Source organism: Heliangelus exortis, chromosome 5 (assembly GCF_036169615.1).
Source record: "Heliangelus exortis chromosome 5, bHelExo1.hap1, whole genome shotgun sequence".
NCBI lineage: Eukaryota > Metazoa > Chordata > Aves > Apodiformes > Trochilidae > Heliangelus > Heliangelus exortis.
In genome coordinates this window covers 39,670,586-39,691,231 of record NC_092426.1, presented here as the reverse complement: position 1 = coordinate 39,691,231, position 20,646 = coordinate 39,670,586, and the positions used below count along the sequence as shown (strand labels likewise).

At 43.8% G+C, this 20,646-nt stretch overlaps 1 protein-coding gene across 26 annotated transcripts in view; it reads right to left on the bottom strand.

The window, feature by feature from the left end:
• The window catches only part of MADD (MAP kinase activating death domain), a 68,045-nt gene extending 47,960 nt beyond the window's left edge, over positions 1–20,085 (bottom strand). For 25 of the 26 annotated variants that reach the window (XM_071744865.1, XM_071744875.1, XM_071744883.1 and 22 more), the window contains exons 1-5: positions 19,972–20,085; positions 7,598–7,791; positions 5,045–5,659; positions 2,104–2,407; positions 1,668–1,799 (exon numbers count right to left, since the gene is read on the bottom strand). In XM_071744865.1, coding sequence (XP_071600966.1) covers positions 1,668–1,799; positions 2,104–2,407; positions 5,045–5,659; positions 7,598–7,659 — 1,113 coding nt within the window. In that variant the 5' untranslated portion in view covers positions 7,660–7,791; positions 19,972–20,085. The remainder of the gene's footprint in view (positions 1–1,667; positions 1,800–2,103; positions 2,408–5,044; positions 5,660–7,597; positions 7,792–19,971) is intronic. The other variant, XM_071744881.1, reaches the window with a different exon arrangement.
• Between the last annotated feature and the right edge of the window lie 561 nt (positions 20,086–20,646).

Sequence of the window (20,646 nt, the reverse complement as noted above, 5' to 3'; positions counted from 1 at the left end):
GTTCACAGCAGAGATAAGACTTGGGCATTGATAATTAAGTAATAATTCCATACAAGAGAGATATTTTAAAAATAATTTAAAATAATATAATATAATAAAAAATAATATAAAATAATATAAATTAATATAATAATGTATTAAAATAAAATAAAATAAAATAAAATAAAATAAAATAAAATAAAATAAAATATCTCCTGCTCAGAAAGATTCTGTTTTCATCTAGAAGAAAAGAAATTTCAGCCTCCAGTGTCCACCCCAGTGATGTAATTCATGGGGCTGCATAACTCTTTGAAAAACACTTACCTAATCTCACAGCTTGCCATGTCTATCATGGACCAAGAAAAATCTAAGAGCCTAACTAAAGAAGCAGCAAGTCCTAGACAAATGCACCCTCAGCTCAAAGTGAGTCTCATCTGTGCCACTGTAAACACAGCTTCACCCATACCCTTGAACAGTAATTTGGCTACAAAATTGTATTTCTAGGGCAATGAAACTGGTGAAGGGTCTGGAGCACCAGACTAATGAGAAGCAGCTGGGGGAACTGGAGTTGTTCAGTCTGGAAAAAAGGAGGCTGAGAGGAGATCTTACTGCTCTCTACAACTACTTGACAGGAGGTTGTGGCGAGGGGGGTGTCGGTCTCTTCTCCCAAGTAAGAGGCAATAGAGGAGATGGCCTCAAGTCATGCCAGGGGAAGTTTAGATTGGATATTAGGAAAAGTTTCTGCACTGAAAGGTTGTCAAGCATTGGAAGAGTCTGCCCAGGGAAGAGGTTGAGTGGCAATCCCTGGAGGTATTTAAAAGACATTTAGTTGTGGTGCTGAGGGACACGGTTTAGTGATGGACTTGGTAGTGCTAGGTTTACAGTTGGACTGGGAGATCTGAAAGGTCTTTTCCAAACAAAATAGTTCTGTGATTTGAGGTAGCAGAAGAAATAGACATTTTTTTCAAATATACATGGAACACCTAAGGGGAAAATCATGTTGTTTCTCATAAGAGAATCAGCAGAGGAAAAAGGTTTAAATAAGTAAGCTTGAGACCAGTGGCTTGGGAGGGAGGCCAATTGATTCTTTAGGTCTAGAACAGTTGGTCATCCCCAAGGGGCTATAAAAGAGCAGGACTGCAGCATGAGCTGCAGGATAGAACTGAAGTAGTGAGACAGCCTGAGTTCTAGCTTTCCAAGCAAAATAATGAGCTCCTGCAGAGAGCTACTGGAAAAACCCAAGCTCCTAGCTGAAGTAACTCAACACTTTATATTTCTGAGGAGAATAAACTGCAGGCAATATTCTCTAAACCCTGAATCAAGAACTCTCAAGCCTCCTTAAATATTACTCTGCACTGTCCCCAACAAACCTTAATACTTGTCTGGGGGGAGGGCAGGGGATAAATACTCATCATAATACAGTGGAGCTGGGGCCTTTCAAGTTCCTTCCTTGTGAGCTACTGCTCTGAATCACACTACTCACCAACCATGCTCTGAAGGTACCTTAAATAAGTTGTGCTACCTGTGATTTAAGCAGTTAGCAGTGCTCAAAGAACATTATTTGCAAGGCAGATTTTGTTACAGTCCCTGAGAAAACAGCAGGGAAGGAAGCAGAGACTACTCCTATCCAGGTTTCAGACATCACCCAAACATTCCTTGCAGAAACCCAATAAAGGAGAAGCACACACCTGTTCTGCAGAGGCCATGCAGGTGGGAAGCAGAGGGATCACTGGGAACATGTACTCCAGTGGGTAGATCATAGCCACAAAGGCCATCACAGACATGGAGAGTGCATTGTAATCTCGGGACTGCAGCACAACCTGCAATCAGAGAAACAGGAGCTCTGCAGCAGCCACTCACTGCTAACACCCTCCAGAGGTACTCACAGACCATCCCCAGCGGGCTGTGAACTGGGAAGCCTTCCATTAATCTGCAGGAAACAAGCCTCAGGGGCTTTTTCTCAGTGAGAGACAAAACTTCTCAGAACAGGAGACTCAGAAGGAGCAATTCCTGCCCCCTGCAGACAAACTAATTCCATCAAGACAGCTATTCCACACATCCGGCCTACCCTACTTTTGGAGAGCTTCCTATCTACATATCAAAGACCAACTTTTCCCTTCTCACCTTGTGCTCCAGAAGGATGCAAGTCAGCACCTGCAGGCAGGCATCCACTCCCAACAGCTCCAAAGGTAAATGTAATGGAAAATCCACCAAGGTGAAGCGGGATGGATCAGGAAGAGCAAAGGTCAAAGCTGGCTGCAACTCGTGTGGCAGGACTTCCACATCCACCCTCTTCTGACCAGCAACTGGCATTGGAGAACGGAGCAGCCGATAGATCCAGGCCTCAATCTCCCTCAAATCGTGTAGCAATGCACTGGACTTCTCTTCCACTAGCAGGGAGCCGGTGAAAATCCGCCACATTGTATCCCTGGAGAGGGAAAACAAAAAGGTGAACAACACCCCAAGAGCTCAACTTCCCAGCCATCCCACAGTCTCTGCCAGGGAAAGGGAAGAGCACTAAAAATTGAAAGATGCAGCTCAGAGATCACACAGAGGAATGGAAGGTGGGAACTAATCTCACTGACACTGTGGGGAAATATCAACCTTTCTGTAGCAGGAATCAACACAAGTATGGCACTGCCACCTGGGAGTCATTCCCTCATTTAAAGGGTTTAGTTAGGTGCAAGTATCTGAAGATCTCTCATCACCCTGGCACTTGAAATTCAGCATGTACGTAGATAGGAGACTCCCATACCTCATCCAGAACTGTGGCAGACTGACTGTAGGATTCTACTTCCAGCAGTCCTACAAACTTTTGCAGAAATAGTAAATAAACCTGAGATAATAAAAACATGCTACACAAAGATCCCCCAAACGTTTTGATATGATAAAACACTCTTTTTCATCCTATCATAAATTGCATTGTATCATTCTTAAGAGCTGCATAACCCATTAAAGAAATGGATGAGTTTCAGCTGAGAACATAAACATCTGAAAACTGTCTAGAAAGCATTCAGGTACCTAAGCAAATTAAGCTGTGATTTTTCCATGCCCTAAACTATCAATCTGCAAACCTGTAGGTCACAGGCAGGTTGGCCAAAAGGCATACACAGCACTGCTCAAGGCCTTCAGAGATTCAAAACTTGGAACTGGGTCTGACAAAGTGTCTTGTCCTGTTCAGCCTTTCATGGGCACAGTGAAGCTGCAGATCTGCTGCAGCCACTCCACATTCCATAAAAAGCTTCAACCTGATAAATATCCAGAGTTACTGTAATAGAGCCCTTAGTGTAGAATGGTTCAATCAAATTAGAGGTTCTACCTTACAGTTGACAATTTAAAATTAAAAAAAAAAAAAGAAAAAGAAAAAAAATTGTGACACTAGAGGCTTCAGAAAGGAAGAAACATTAGAAAAAAATAGTTAAAAGGGTTAAAAGAAGGGAAATTTGTGATTATACTGAGGGATAGACCTCTCAGGAACTGTGATGCTTCTCCTCCTCCATTCTTCCTTCAGTTGCTGTAATGCATAGGACATTAAGTTGTTAACAGGCACTCTGGACCTTTTGCAAGCTGTAAGGATCCAGTTTCACCTTTATTCTGCCACCACTTCAGATCTATTCTACTTTTCCAGGTCACAGCTTGCAAACCACTGGGTAATTCAAACCTGCTGCTTTACTTTTCCCAGAGATGTCAGCATTCCTCCTCATCTGTCAGTTCCTCATCACTCAGTTCTTTTGATGAATTATGTCCAACAACTGCAAATTTTTCAAATACCACATGCCATTCAAACACTGGAATACTTTAGCACCCCTTTCAAAAAAATCAGATGAGCTCAAAGAGTTGAGGAAAATCATGAAATTTTGCTTTTTTCTGCCTCACTAATTATCAGACTAAAACAAGAGATGAAAGAAGCTCTCTTAATCCATACTTTAAAAAATAAAAAAACTATGTTCCGATAGAATAATTTTTTCTTTACCAGTCAGTGGATTCAGGTGATAAATTTGCAAGTGCCAGAGCCAATCATATTCCCAGGACATTCTCCTAGAACTATTCCAGAGCAGTAGCCCAAGAAGTAGGCTACTTCTTTGTGATAGATTTCCCCCTTCATGCAAAAAGTAAAGAGCTTATGAAGATGAAAATTATATATGCCCTGTCAGTTTTTGCTTTGGGCATGCTTAATTTACAGCATACCAAGCTGTTTAATTCACTCTATCAGCAGTGTAACAGTTAAGATAATTCCCTCCTCTCTAGAGGTTCATTTTATATTTTCTCTTTTCAGAGAGCACACTGGAAAGGAAAATATCTTCTTGAAATGTAGGTGTCAGGTACAATGCCACAGATATATATTCATGACTGATACACATAAAGACATTTTTCCTCCTGTACCCCTACAGCTTTAGTTACATACCCAGCACTATAATAGTAGATACATGATTACTATATTAGATTAAAAATACACCAAGTTCCCGTTAATTTGCTGTTATCAAATGAGCTATTCTCACAAGCTTCCTAGACAATTTCTTAATTTTCTACCTGTCCTCTGTCTCCCCTTCAAATATTGTACTTTGATTTCTTTCAGCCATTGCTACTTCTCTAGTCTTTCCTCTCCCAGGCTGAAGTTCAGATTGTTTCATTAGCTCATTAAGCATGCTTTCATAATTTTCCTCTTGCCCCAAGTGGAAATTCTCTCCATTATGTTTCTAATTTGCTTAAGTATCAGTCCTGAAATACACTGCCATGAAGCGTATAGGCCAAACCAGTAACAGCATCAGTGCTCAGCTTCAGAAAAGATGATGCTCAGTCACTTATTAGCAGGATAGTGCCTCCCCAGACTTATCAAAAATTATCATCATACCAGGTAACAGAAAAAGAAAAATTTCAAAGAAAGTATCACAAAAAAAATCCTTTTCCTACCATAATCCTGTATTAAAACAGCAAAAACATCAACAACTGGTGTTTGGCTGCTCCTGCAACCACACCTGTAGCCACAATTAGCCATGCAGACAATTGCAGCTCTGGACACGAAACAGTGGGAGAAAAGAAGTTCTTCTTCCCCTCCTCAACATACCTCTGCACCCCACGAGGAATCCCCAGCTTCTTGCCCAATAATCTCTCACTACAGCAGTCCACAAGCCTCTTGAGGGTGTACAGACACTCACGGAAGGTGGAAAAGAAGGGGTAGTGAGTAAGGATGCAGAGAGAAGTCAGGGTGCTGTTCCGAGAGCGGTGGCCACCTTTGGCCGGGCGCTTACTGCGCGGCGAGCGGTTCCCCTCTGGGGCAGGCTCAGTGCTCGGAGCCTGCAGGGAAGAACCACCCTCCAAACCCTCGGTGCCCACTTCCTCCTGGGGTGCAGCTGCATCCCCAGATTTGGGAATCTTCTGTCCCTCCCGAGCTCGGTGCCCCCCTGTGCCTTCTCCCTTTTCCTTGGGCACTCGCTTCTGGAAGGAGCGGTAGAAGTTGACGCAGATTCCATAGCGAGTGACACCCGTGTCCTTGTCTGTCAGGGTGAAGACAAAGGAGTTGTCATCACGGAAGCTCATGCGTTTCTGCCTCACGCTCAGGCATCCTTCTGGCTGACAGAAGAACACAACATCAGGTGGCAGGGGAAAGTCCACGTGGTCTTCCAGAGGGTAACGCCGCAACAGTTCAGGAGTCTGAGCAACGCTGTCGCTGCTGGGTTGCCTACAAAGAAAGCAAACAAAAAGCCGTGCGTGCTTGAGTAATGTCAACACAGATGATTGATGTCTCACTATTAACATGTCAGAAGCCTCTGGGCTCAGCTTCACCTTTGTTTTTTCTCTACCCTACTGTCCAAGAAAAGTGCAGCATTTGTCACCAACCACAACGCTCAATGATTAGCACGAGGCCACCAACTGCAGAAAGGTTAAATAAAAAAAGTCTCTACCACCATAATCGAGGCTCAACAAGAAGCCTACACAAATTTGACTGACAAATGTACTTCCAGGAATACATTGTTCCCAGGAGAACATTGTACTCTGTCATCTTTCCCTGACTTTGACTTCCAAAATGAACTTAACTGCACTGGTCCCTGGGCAATACATGGGTAGGAAACACACTGTCTCTCTCCAAATATACAGTTGGATTAAAACCCCTGGATTTCAGCCATTTATGAACAAGATGAAAAAATTAAAGAGAAAATTCAGTATCAATTCCTAGCTGGGAAAAAGAAGAATTTACTAGGAAAGAATTCAGATAAATGGTGGAATGACATGGACCTCATCCTGTAAAATTTTAATTAAGAAGTTCTAGCAACTGTAGGTATATATATCTCTGTGTTTGATTTTTAAGATGGATTTGAAGGGTAAGTTACCATAAAAGCTGGGTTGTATAATAGAGATTTAAATTTGAAACTGTGGCTCACCAACCATAAATGACTCGTGGAACACAAACTCAGAAATACAACAGTATTTGTTCCAAATTTTCCACCAGAAGAACAGATTCTTTCAAGGTATTAATGATTTTCCTGACACTACTTGTCCTCAAAAATTACTGAATAACTGCCAGAGGAAGAGCATGAGACTAATGAGACAGCAGACCCCAGAGCATTAGCAGTCCAGCTGCCACTGACCAGCAACAAAGCAAGAGAAAAACAAGGAGTCCAGAGTGACGCTAGCAGATTTTCAAGTGAGAACATTACACACTGTAAGCATCACTGGAGAAGGCAGTTAACATTTCTTCCTCCTCCTTTTTCTACACATCTGGAAAATTTGGTTATTTTTCTACAGATAATAAGAAATAATTAAACTATTCAATTATTCTGTCCATAAAATACAATGAATAATTATTACTGAAGACTGTGCAACTTCCTCCACTTACCCTATTTAAATATTGCACTCAAAATATTCTGAAAAGAAAGAGAGGAACAGGCTAATGGTCCTAAACCACTGATGTTTAAAAATTAAAGTAAAATAGACTTAGGAATACACCTGGTAAATAGTCTGGCAGAAAATTACCACATCAAATCTGAACAAAAGAAAGGTACCATTTACTGGGCACCTGTGTACTTGTTAAACAGCACATGTATCAACCCCACATTTTATATATGCTTTAAGTAAATAAGAATAATGCTCTGTTTATTGGTAGTCGATAAGATCTTGAAAAAATAAAGCATTCATGTAATTCCCATGAGGATAAATGGGAATTAGAGAGAGAAACAGCCAAGGCAAGTACCACATTATTTTTTTTTAACTGAGTCACGGGCTACACTTCAAAAGTTAGAAAAGTAACCCAAGATAGTATTTTACCTGCCTGTGGCTTTGAGTATTTTCAGTTTGTGAACCCCTCCATCCTGATACCAGTAGAAGCGAAGTAGTTCAGATACACAGGCTACCCAAGAGTCATATATAAATTGGCTATTCTTAATTAACCTTTGCAGACCCTTAAAATTAGTCTAAAGATTGCAAGTTGAAAACCTTTGGCTTCACTGCTCTCTTTCAAGAAGTGATCTAACCCAAGTGGATGCTCCCATGGCAGAACCATTCTGCACAGACCCCAGGCAGCACTTCAACAGCACCAAGCAAGGCTTCATCAGTGGATACTGGACTATTTGTCCCCACTCTACTGCCAGGCAGAAGTAAAGCTGAGACTCTTTTACATTACCTGGCTCCAATGATCACAAGGTAGTCGAGTAACCGAGGGCAGATTTTCTTTTTCTGCACCATTGTCCTTGACACCCCTCCCTATGTCATCTCAGTGAATTCCTGTTCATCAATCCAGCAGCCAGTTATCCACTCAGCTGTGGTCAAACCTCTTGGGGGAACAGAATCTGCTTGGAAATATCTGGCAAGTTCAACCTGCAGTCAGAAAAAGCAAGTGTGTGAAAGGCATAATCAGGAATACCAAATACATACAAGTAAATTCATGACTGTAATTACATTTCCAAAAAGCCTCCATGTCCTGTGCAGCCATGGCCATCCACAACTCTCCCTACTCATGAATATAAAACTACAACCACATGCCCACAAAAGCAGAGAGCTGAAAAACACACACACACAAAAAAAAAAAAAAAAAAGAAAAAGAAAAAAAAAAAAAGTACAAGAGGATCTCAGGAAAGATCATAGACAAACAAAGGTATCACCGGCAAAAAGAGCTATTCCTGAAACATCTTTAGGTAAATCCCTGGGACTCCTCCAGTGCTTGGGAAAACAGTCTGAATTAGCAATTCTGTACAGTTAAAGGCAACTCAAGTAATAAATTCAACCTGAACTTTAGCTGTCTGATAAAGAGCATAACTAAAGAAGGGGTCATAATCAGGAGATTTTTGGATATATTGCACCATACGCTCCCAAACCTACACATGGCCTCAAGCAAGAATCATCTCCACAGTCCCAAATGACTGCAATCTACAACAATTTTCTGTGAAGAGACAGAACAGCACACTGCAGTTTGCAATAACACATTTTTCTTGTAAATCATACTGTCTCTTCACCTTTATTCAGCCTCATTTTATTTTTTTGCCTCCTTCTACAGCTACCTCCTCTGCTCATTTTATAATAGAGGCACAGTTGGTCTCTTACTTCAGCATTACTATTTGTCAGTAACTATGCTTAATATACATCCAGAATTCAGTAAGTGTGGTAAATTTTCTCTTTTCAGTCTCACCATTCATACTCACTGAATTAATCAAAGAAGGGAGGAAAAAAAATCTTAAAAAGTGACCAAGTTCCCTACCTACACTTGAAAACAAGCTCAAAAAAGAAGTTTTCTGAAACAGAAAGTACTCAAAACCCTGAAGTCAGAGATGGTCCAGCTGTGCCACAAATTTGCTGAGCATCCTAATGAAAGCATGAATAATGTTATTTTATATTAAGAAAACATAAAATAACTGTCTCCCTTTTGGGGCATATTCAGAGTAAGTTTTCTATTTCACTTCATGTTTATATCCTAAGACTATCACAAAACTTAGAGAATTATTATTACTGTACAAAAGTCTAGATTTTATCTGTATAAAAGTATAGCACTTACTAACAACTTGTAAATCGCAGCAAAATCAGGCCATTTGCTTGATAGTTTTCTCATTACTTCAAAACTTGAAGTTAGTTATACACAGCAGAACTGCCAGCATCTTGCAACCATGCTCCAAGTCTAGCAGCATATGTGCTTTTTCCTCAGCCCCTACACATTCCAAGTAGAGGGCTGGGGCCTCCAAATTCCAGAAAGAACCCAAACACACAAAACGATCATGTCTATAATTGTCCTGGGTCAGTGCAGGGGTGTTTTGGGAGCAAGGGGAACACAGGAGAAGGCCATTCTTACAGTGAGACATAAGAGGACAAAGGATTTCTTTTGGAAGGTGAAGTTTTGTTGGACTGGAATGAGACAGAAGGACTAGAACCAAATTTAGGGTTTTCTCCTTCCCCTATTCAAACACTTGCTTCTCCAGAGATGTAATAATGGCCAGTGACAGCAATTAAAGAACATTAAGTCATTATTTGCTGGAACTCACCCTCCTATGCCTGGTTAGAATCAGACAGCACAGTTGATAATTTGTGTAAACCAACACAAGCAAGCATTACAGTCCTGCCTCTCTCCCCACCACTGCCAAACACTTGCCCTCAGGCCAGTGTCATTTCCTCCTCTGTGCTGGTGGAAGTGCCAGTGCAGTTACATGGTGAACCAGATTGTGGAACTGATATGGACTAAAACCAGTACCCTCCCTTCTTCTCCCTTGCCACTTTTGTTTTTACTGGGTTACTTCTGGGACCTTGTTCATCAAGTGGCCACACAAAGGCTTGTGCAAGCACAATGAAAAGGTAGCAGTGAGCAGCTAAGGAAATCTGGAAAATCTGATTGAATGTACTGTGATCACAGAACTACAGATGACATCTTCTCTACAGGAAATAAAGAGGTAAAGTAGCTTCTTTCTCAGAGATTTGCTATCACCCCTCCTCTAGCTCCCAGATTTTACAGACTAAGTACTTTACAACAGAAAGATATTAAACAATCAAGAGATATTTCTATTTCCCCTCTGTCATGTTGGTTTTGGACCTGAACTTAGGAATTAACTTCAATCTGAGATGGTACAGGTTTTGACATTGATGGCCTCTTCTCTCTGTCTCAAGATGTTTTAAGTCTATGTTGCTTTTTCTGAAAAGATCTGCTGTGTGCTTACTCTTTGCAAACATCTTGGAACCAGCCCTTAGAAGGCTGAATCATCCAGCAGCACTTGAGAAGAAACTTGCTGTAACTTCAGCTCAAGGGAAGAAGAAAAACAAAGTAGTGAAGGCCACCACAGAAACATACTGCGAAAACATACCACATATCAGAGAACACCATAATTTAAACAGGCATTCATATGGATGGTGAACAGGTTGGTGAGAACTCACACTTCCCACATGCTGTAGCAGCTGGCAGCAATACTCACCAACCAGCAGAAATTGGCACAGTAGCCTAAATGCAAAGACAAAAGGTCAGAGCCAGCACTAACCCACAACATACCAGTAACTCCAGACAAAAAATTAAAGAAGTGTTCAAAACAACACTTTTATTACTGGCAGTATTCTACATTTCAAAATTCCCCAAACACCCACGTTTTGGGTTGTAGCACAACTTCTTCGAGGACAGCCTGCATGGTATTCTGCAATTTAAATTTCCCTGAGAAATACAAATCTATACTAACACACACACTCAGGAAAAGCCCCATGCCACAGAACAGATATGGTGTGAAAGAACTGCAGCAGTCTTTTTATCAGTTTAGAGCCATCTATGTCAGACTGAAACCCAGCATCAGCCTCGAGAGACATCAACTCTGCAGTCTCATTTCCCCCTAGGAGCCTACAGTCTTTCTTAAGTGTCTTTTCTTTCAAGACACAAACCTAGAGCAACAAAGTCATTTAGTCAGAGAATAACTTAAACAAAACAACCTCTTAACCCAACCTAGCTCAGTCCTTCTCCTTGCACAGAAGCTTCCAGCTTTGACAGCCTTACAGTCAACTGTATGACAGTCACCAGGCACTCAAACCATTGCTTGAAGAAATGATACAAAGACAGCAGATTATCTTCCAAGATGCTAAACCCTGCTCTCTTTGCAGCTCTCCCACAGTTTAAGATGGTCCCCAAAAGGCTTCTCCTTCCATTACCACCAGCTTTTGGCTGGTACAAGGATCATACTGCACCGTTCACCAGTGCATGGTTACCCTTAAAATGTAAATCTTGGCCATACAATTCCATTTACTAACAGACTGAGTGAAGAGCATAGAGTAGGACATTGATTTCTAAGAGAAAAAAAGACAAAGTTGTAAAGGAGACAGGACAACAACAGGACAGAAGCCATGCAAATTCTGGATCACTGAAATCTTGCCTTGCACAAGACAAAATTTCCAGCCACGTCCAAAAGGAAGTAAATTCTCAGTTCTAAAATTTCCTCAGAACATCTTGAATTTCTATTTATTCTCAGCCAAGACAGTCTGTACTCAGCTCAGATCTACAGCCACCATGCCTGCCTGACCTTTAGTTGGACTAAACTGAAAGCTGAAGCAAACACAGACAGGGCCAGGAGTTTCAATGCCCACTTACTGGTTGATTTATTTTTCCTTTTCTCACATTACACACCTTGAGTATACTGAGACAGCTATCTGCTAAACTATGAGAAACATGAGCAGGTACCTCAGGACTGCCCAACCTCACCTGTGTAGCAAGGAACTCCACTTAACTCACTGCAGAACTGGAACCAACGCAGTTTGGAGCACAACATGAACTGGTCATGGTAGCTTTGAACAGTCTTAAGATGTTTTAATAACCTTTATGGAATCTTTACCATTGAAATTTTTGTTACTTCTTCCTGAGTCTATTTCAAGTTATTCCAACCATTACCTCTGTTATAGCACATACTACTTTTGTGTGTACTAAGCTTTTAAAGCAGCAGACAGGCAGTTCCCATTTCATATGAACCATTCTACACTTTGCTTGAAAGTTATATTAACATTCAACACTGCTAGTAGTTGTATACTTAAAAATACACAAGTTTTTAGGACACCCATTATCCTTACTATCCACATACTACACTGGCTCTACTAACACAAGAAAAACAGGTGACAGTATAGAATAGTTGAGAGCAGAGCTTGATGGAAGTCTTGACAGAACACAGAACAATTTCTAAAGTCAGACCTGGATGGACTTGCTATACTGGTGCAGCTGCTTTGTGTGTTACCATCCACCTTGGCAAGGCAGCAGTGCATGCCAATGCTCTGAGTCCTTCAAAGTTACTGGCACTCTGGCACACACACAAAAAAAAAAAAAAAAAAAAAAAAAGTACTTTCAAAGCATTGCGAGCACGTTTAAACCAGGTAAATGCACAGTTATCTAGAATGGTTTGTAATCCTGGTGTGGTTCTGCAAAACACCTAGGGATAGTTCCAAGCATAGCAAATCACACCAGAGAACAGGACTGCAGGCAGATTCTAAAAGCATCTTCCTTGGAGCACACACATGACTTGAGTCAGTAAGAGCACCTTCTGGGTAAAACAGCAGGTCCTTCCCACTTTCCATAAAGATTGAGGGAGAGGACAGAATAAATCAGATTACAGAAAATTAAAGAGAATAATTTGTGAAAACAGGTTTTGGCAATAGAAAAAAAGCATCCTTCTGAAGAATGATAATAAAGATTTCTGTTTCCTACTTTCCTCTTAGGGACACAGTTTAGTGGTGGACTTGGCAGTGTGCTAGGTTAACAGTTGGATCTGATGATCTTAAAGGTCTTTTCCAACCAACACAATTACATGATTCTGCTCCAGAATGGTATTGTCTCTGTGCCTTTTGAAAACAGCACTGACCCAGCCAAACATCTTGAGCCTCTGCACCCATTTTCCAGAGCAACATGGAGGCAGCATGGATGCCAACAAACAGACTGAATATGGCCAGAATGAGTTCTCAAACAGAAGTAACACATGACACAGACAGGAACCTTTTATCAGCATCACATAGTGAAGCTGGACTGGTTCAAGTTCTCGGTTGCCATGGTGACAGATCTCCCATCCTTGTCACATGCTGGCCCGTCAGCTTTGCCTCCTCTCCCCTCTGCTTCAACCAAATGCTCAGCTAAAGCAGCCTGCTGCACATACGAGGCCACACAGTCACCACACATGCACATGCTGGGAAAACAGGCCCACAGGTAATCTGATTCAGATCAATCTCCATAGCAACCCAATCTTCAGTCCCCAGATCTTAGCCTGTCGGGGGCTATTTATGGAACAGCTGCAACGCTCCACCCCCTCTGCTCCACCACCACCACCACCACAGCTCCCAGTGCTCCCCACACCATAAACAAAGCTTCACCCAGGCACAAGGGCTGCCTGGAGCTGCCTGAAACACACCCCTCCTGGGTATGGGAAGCTGAGGACCAATAGGAGCTGACAAAATCTGCTCACCTAGGTACACACAGGATGCTCCCAGAGGCATCCACTGCAGCTGCTCCTTTAGACTTGCACCAAAAAAAAGGATGTGTAAAAGGACACGAAAAGCAGGTAAAGGTGTCATCCCAACAGGAGCTTGCAGGCAGCAGCACATGCAAAGGAGCAGTCCCAGCAGTAACTGCCCCACAGAAGCACAGCTGAACCCACCAGTAGGCATCTGAAAACCATGCAGCTGCAGCATTCCTATACTAATTGTTTAACAAACAAGCAAAAAAAAACAAAACAAAAAAACCCAAAAAGAAAAATCAAATCCAAAGCCTTGAATGAGCTATGAGTGATAAGCATGTGAGAAAGAACAGCACGCTAATCCTCTTGTCCAGTTTATTCTACTACATTGTTGGGGAAAATCATCAAGGATAAACCCATGGAGGAGAAACATGCACTTTTGCAGTGCTCCACTTGCTCACAGGAAGCAGGTGACAGATATTAGGTTCAGCCCCAGTTCATTTTGCACACTTCAGTTTAGGTCAAAGACCTCATCTTCCTCCCCTCCTTTACTGCCAGAAGCACCAGCCTGGTGACCCTCCCTGCAGCTCCCCCCAGAGCAGGGCAGGCAGAGCATCACTCACCACGTCCTTGCAGAACATAAATTCTGCTGTAAAAACAAACCTGTCAGCCCAGCCAGTTCTACTGCTCTAAACTGCTTGAATTCAAACTCATCTTCTATTTAAAAATCATCTCCAGAGACTTGCATGGGAGAGCAGTAACAGAGGAGCTGTGGTTCCTTGCCCTTCACTCTTTTCAAGTCTGTCCTTTTTTCCCCTCTCCTTGTGCAACATCACCAGCTACAAGAACCTTCTCATCTATTTATATCTTGTCAGCTTTTTATTGATCCTTAAATCTCCAGCAGCAGCCACTCATGCACTTCACAAGGGGGGAGGAGTGGGAGAGAAGGGAGGGCAAATCAAAACCTACACAACACCCCAACTGAATTCCTCACCTTCTGCAGCCACTACAGGGATTACATTCTTTTCCAAGCCAGCATTGCTTTGGGCTTCAGCTTTGAAGTGAGACACTTTCTCCTTGCTTCTAAATAAAACCTAGACCCCAGCCTCCACAAGATGCTTCCACTCCCCTTTCCTGCTGGAGAAGTAGGCCTCACTTCCCATAGCACAAACACCTGAAGGTTTTTTCCAAAAGCCAAACACTCCAAATGTAGCACCCATAAAAAATAACAAGAAAACAACAAAGCATGTGACATTTGAGAGAACTGCTGGATGCAGCTGCAACTGCTAAATTATTCAGTGCTCTCCCTCACCACAGTTCCTCCCCAGCCAGGGTGAGCAGCTCTAAGCCAGGAGCTCAGGGAAGAGACTTAGAATAAGAATCATAGAATGGTTTGGGTTGGAAAGGACCTTCAAGATCACACAATTCCAACCCCATGCATGGTCAGGGACACCTCCCACCAGCCCAGGGTGCTCCAAGCCCCATCCAATCTGACCTGAGACACTGCCAGGGATGGGGCAGCCACAGCTTCCCTGGGAAACCTGGCACAGGGGCTCAGCACCCTCACAGGAAGGAATTTCTTCCTCATGTCCAACCTGAATCTCCCCTCTTCCAATTTGAAACCATTTCCCCCTGTCCTCTTGCTACACACCCATGTAAAAAGCCCTACCCCAGCTTTCCTGTAGGCCCAAAAATTTTCACAAGAGGACAGCAGGTAGGAGAGACACAGCAGGCATAGTGGCTTCTCCTCCCAGGTAGGTTTCAAGCTGTTCACCTACTCATTTAAGAGGTCACATCCCACACAGCACCACCAAATACAGGGACATACAACTCCCCCTTCCTGGAGGTGGGACACAGGGACAAATGACAGGCTTGCTGGGATCCCAGCAATAAATTCCAGGCATTTATAAAGCAGAAGAGGCAGACACACACAGACAGTGTAGAAAGACTGAAACATTGCTCAGGATAATGAGAGCCGGAAAATAAAGAGAAATACTTGAAATAATCCAGATATTTGGCTGTTGTTAGCACCACGCTACTGGTACCCAAAGCCTCACATCTGTTCTGCTTCATCTTAGAAATACTCATCCTGTTTCCCTGCCTCTGCCACCTGCCTTGTTATTCCTTCCTTCTATACTAACCCTCTTCTTCATCAGAACTGTGTAAGAGCAGAAATTCCTACACTCAGATCAATACCACTATTCATTTCTTTGATGAAACACAGTACCAGCTGGTCAAAACTCAAAGGAAAAGAAAAAAAAATCTGCTTTCTCTCCACTAGTGTTCTGGGACACGAGAGCACAGACATGGAAACAGTGGGGGGAAGCTTGCTCCAAGAGCAGAGATAGGAACTACTTCAAGCAACTGCTTGGGTCAGTGAGTGACAGAACAAGGGGTCCCAAAGAACCTCCAGACAAAGGCAGTCAGCACAGCAAAGGAACCAGAGAAAACAGAGTATCTGCTGGGTATGTCTAAAGATTAATGACAGAAAGAAGTGAGAAATGAGGTGGCCTAGAGGACAGAACAAACATGCCCAGCTGGTAGCACCAGCAGAGAGCAGCTTCAGCTATCAAGTGGAAACAAACCACACCATGGCAGCAGAGTGGGCTCAGTGTTCATGGGTGAAGCCATTTTGGTGTTTTGATTCTTAATCATCTTTATCACCAAAAAAAAGTGCTCCTCTCCTGGTATATGATGAGCTGTGAGCAGGCAGAGGCAGAACTCCCCATCTCCTGCCAGCTGGGCCACTCCAGAGCAAGCACAATACACCCAGGCAAGCAGGGAACCTGGTGTCAAAGCTATGGACAAGGAGACAATCAAACATCTGATACTGACAGTGGGAAATTCAGTTGGAATTCACAGGGAACCAGGACACAAACACAGCACAGAACTCACAGGTGTGACAAAGAAAAAGAACAGATAAGGAAAAAAAAAAGATAACACAGAAACAGAGCTCCTGGAGGTCATCGGATACATCACTGTCAATCTGGCTGTCTCTGTCCACTGTGTGAAAAAACAAAGCTAATTCCCTGATTCTCACAATACCACTTCCAACAGCTTGCTCAGAAATCAGTTACAAGCGAAACAAGAAGGAGAGATTTGGCAAACATTACAGGACACATCTAAAGCAGCATGATGAGTGCCGTGAAATACTGAGGGCTGTAGAAGAAAGAGGAAACCATGAGACTTTGTTCCTGGTGCTATACTGAGGCATTCTTTTTCACAGGCACTTGGAAAGGCAACAGCCTTGTCCTTAACCACAGTGCCCAGGAGCAAAACGTCAGGATTGCCCCAGCACAGGCAATTTAGTCATAGGCAAGCAGCACTTTTTCACCTTTGAATCACTGCAAGGGTCCTGCTGGCAGCAGTGGCTAAAAGTAAACTTAATCTCTTGCAATTCTGTGGTTTCTAAGCATGAAAAGGCATAGCCTCCTCATCTGGGCAGTCTCTGGTATAAAGAGATTTTAGACCTCCTGGCAGCATATGGGTAATTTCTTCAGAGTTTTGCTGGGTTATTCTAGTTCCAAGAGACAAATCAGGAGCTTGTTTCTCAATCACCAACTGTAATTTTCATGTGGTCTCGACAGGTTTAAAGGCCTCAAGTGACAAAGAACATAATTGCTCTAAAATTATTTTCTAGCTCAGACAACAAAGACCAGCTGAGTTATAGAGGTTCAGTTACAGAGAGCAAACAGTAGGTCATTGTGAGAGTTTTTTGCAGCTCTTGAGGTGGAGAAGGAAAAGCAGCAAATCCTTCCATCATCAAAAGAAACATCACAGTTATTACCCAGATTAACAGATTGTCCCACTAAAAAAACAATCCCATCTCATTGATGCCTCATGCTGCTCACTTTTATTTAATTTCATGTCTTCCTAGGTCACTCACAATGCTTTTCCTTCATGAAAATTTATGCCTGCAGATAGATGGAGATCATTTAAACTAGGGAAGCAATGTTAATCATGCATATCAATTTCTTTGATTCTTGTTTCTAAATCCCTTCCTCTTTGCTGCAAATCCAGAATCAGTAGCTGCATTCTGTATTTTCTACCAATGCACTGAGTAACTACATCAAAGCCTTTTTGCCCAGACATTTAGTGGTCTGTATCTTAGCTGTAGGCACAACAGAGTCAAAGGACATTGGCAGGAATTAATCATCTGGGTTGTAACATATGCATTGCCTGTCTCCAATTCCATGCTAATGGAAAGTGTAACATTCAACTCAGAACTTGGCTTTAACAAAAAAAGTATCAATTTCACCTTGAGAGCACAATGGCACTAGTTAAAAAACTGTCAAGTGATGGCCAAGCCACCAAATTTTACATTTTTTACCCCCTGTCATGTACTCAATCTCTAAATAAAATAAAATAAAATAAAATAAAATAAAATAAAATTTCTCTGTAACAAAGTATCTAGGGAAAAGTATCAGAGAAAATATGCTAGCTCAAGTGCCTTAAATCAGAAGCTGTGAACAGATTTACTCTCCTGGGATTCAGCTGTACTCCTGTCTCGCTAATTTAACACCAGAAATTTTCATAAATATTTGGGCTTTCAACTGACTCATTGCAGGAGATACCAGGTGGACCAGACTGACCATCTTCCCAGAGCTATGTCTAGCATATCCTGTCCATAAATAACTTAAATTTTTGATATGGCTTAAGTTGAGAGGGGAGAAGCTATAAATGATGAGCCTCAGTGCCCCTCACCCCAACCCAGACAAAATCAGTGCTTTGGCACCTTACATGACCAAAATATATCGTGACCATATTACACATTTTGTAGAGACAACATTCTTTCAGTGTGGACATTATTTTCCTTTTTTGACCACCCAGTAAACCTTGAATTGTTTTAAAAGCAGTGATGTTGTGTAGTAGTTCTAATGCATTAGAACCCTAAAACTTACAGCTTGAAAGCTGCTAAATCTGATAAAAACATTAAAGTCAAGACTTGAAATACAACTGCAGCACCACTGAATAGGCACATACAAGATCTTTTAGTGAAAACAAGTTTCCTAAACAAAAGTGTTCTAGGGACTTGCTGGTGATTTTGCATTTTGTTAAGCACACAGTAAGATGCTTAATGAGTACATAGTTAATTCCAGGATTTATTAAATTGGGTCCAAGAGCTCTTCGTTTTCTAATGACAAAACAGTAAAGCAAAAGAACTGTTTTACAGCTGGAATGATCCATCAGCTCAGTATTACATAACATTCTATGAGGGGATGGACAGATTAGATCCTGCAAAACCTGAATTTTAGCTGTGTTCCATCTCTGAGGTGCTCCTCCTTCTGATGTGTCAAGATTGCAGGTTTTCATTAGTGCTGAAAACAGCAAGTACTTCTGCCTATTCAACACAGTTCACAAGGTTCAAGCAGTAGAAAGTCCAAAAATGGAGACACTTCCCAAATAACCTATATTTGGATGACTCTGGTTTGGTAAATGACCCTCAGGACACCACAATACATCTTCCCCTCTCTTGCTTCTGTCAACCAGTAGCATCCTTTTTTGCAGATAAATGATGCTGCAGAGAGCACAGCAAGGACACTTGAGAGCATGCCAACAGAAATGCTGACCCAGAGTTGCACCAAATGTAGAGAAAATGGCTGGCTTGCCCGGGGAAAGAACAATGTATTGCCAGATTCACAGCTCTACCCCATCTCCATGGGGCTGCAGATTCATTATTTTGTGCATATGGTACGCAGGGAAGTCCAAGGGGAAAGGGAGTGAAGCCAGACAAGAAGTCTGTTTCCTCCAAGCCTTACCATTTCTCTAAGCACTTCTTTATCATGACTTTACACAAACAGTAAGGCAGACCAAGCTTTCTTCCCCTCCTCCGCCTAAAAATAAGTGAGCAACACAGCAAGGTGGTGACACCCATTTCTAAATGAAAACGCTCCTGATTTATAGGTGACTTCATTAGAAATTGCCTAGTATAAAGTGGATTTCCTATTCTACTGTCCTGGGGAGTAACAGGATCTGCTGTTTACAAACCAAGGAGTAAAAACACCTCCTTCGCAGTCACATCACTGCAGCAATCCCTTCCCAAGGCTGCACCCCTGGCCTCTTCAGAAGAGCTCAGCCCGTCCTGCATCTCCCCTCGCCATCCCTCCCGGCAGGGACCCAGGAGAGGCGGGAGGGAGGCCCTGCCCCGGCCCTGCCTGTCTGGGGGGGTCGGGGTGTCCCGCTGTGCCCTCACACCCGCCCAAGCCCCCTCCCCGCACGGCGCCGCCGCCGCCATTTCCAGGGCTCCAGCTCCGCTGGAAACCCGCAGGTGAACCCCGAGGGGCTGCCGCCCGTTCCCGCCCGGGGACATCCCTGAGGGGCCAGAGCCCGGGAGGATGCAGCAGCCCTCGGGCAGCCACCATCTCCTCTGCCCGCTCCTGCAGTGACCTTGCGGAAAGGCTCGCCCTGCCCGAGCATCACCACAGCGCTCAGCCCTGAGGTGTGAGGTGAGGTGGGGGTGTGAGGGCCCTGCCGGCAGCTGGCCCGGCTGCGGATCACCTCAGGCAGCCCCAGCCCGCGCTCTCCTGCCCGACCCCCGTCGTGCGGCTCTGAGGCAGACTCCCCGCTTCTGGAATGTGCGTACAGGCACCGCCCCCGGTCCGACCGTTGTCCGGCTCACCTGCCCGGATTCCCCGTTCACCTTCCCCGCTGCTGCCACCGCCTCCTCCTCCTCCTCCGCCGCCCGGGCCGTTCTGCATCGCCCGCCCAGTTCCGCATCGAGCGCCAGGAGCGGACCGCGCCACCGCCTCCCGCCTTGGGGGGGGAGAGGAGCGAACCACTGGAACTGGAGGCGGGGGGAGCCGCCCCCCGGCCTGCCGCCAGGGGGCGCTGCAGCTGGGGCGTGCGGGAAGGGGCTCGCGCGTCGGACCGGACCGGGACCGGTTCTGGTTCTGTCCCCGCGGTTCCGTCACCCTTCAGCTGTCACCCCTGCACGGTGAGGGGCAGCAGGCGGGGAAAAAAAAAAAAAAAAAGCTGCGTGGACACAGCCTCCCGGATCAGGACGTGTCTGGGTGAAAAGAAGCCGGGGTTCTGCCGCTCTGCCGAGCCTCTGCTCTCGAACCGCTGCTCTGAAGCTGAAGGAGAAGCCTCGCAGCAAAGCCCGGTTCCGGGCAAGCCCGGCCAGGAGGAGGGGAGGGAGTTGACCCCTCGCCCGGAGGTGTGGGGGGAGCTCGGGTGTTGTGGGCTTGAGGCAGATATCTCGTTCTTTCCAAAATCCTGCCGACCCCATTTATTAACAAACCCGAAATTACTAAACACAAAATGCAACTCAATGTGCTGCTAGCATCCCGGTGTT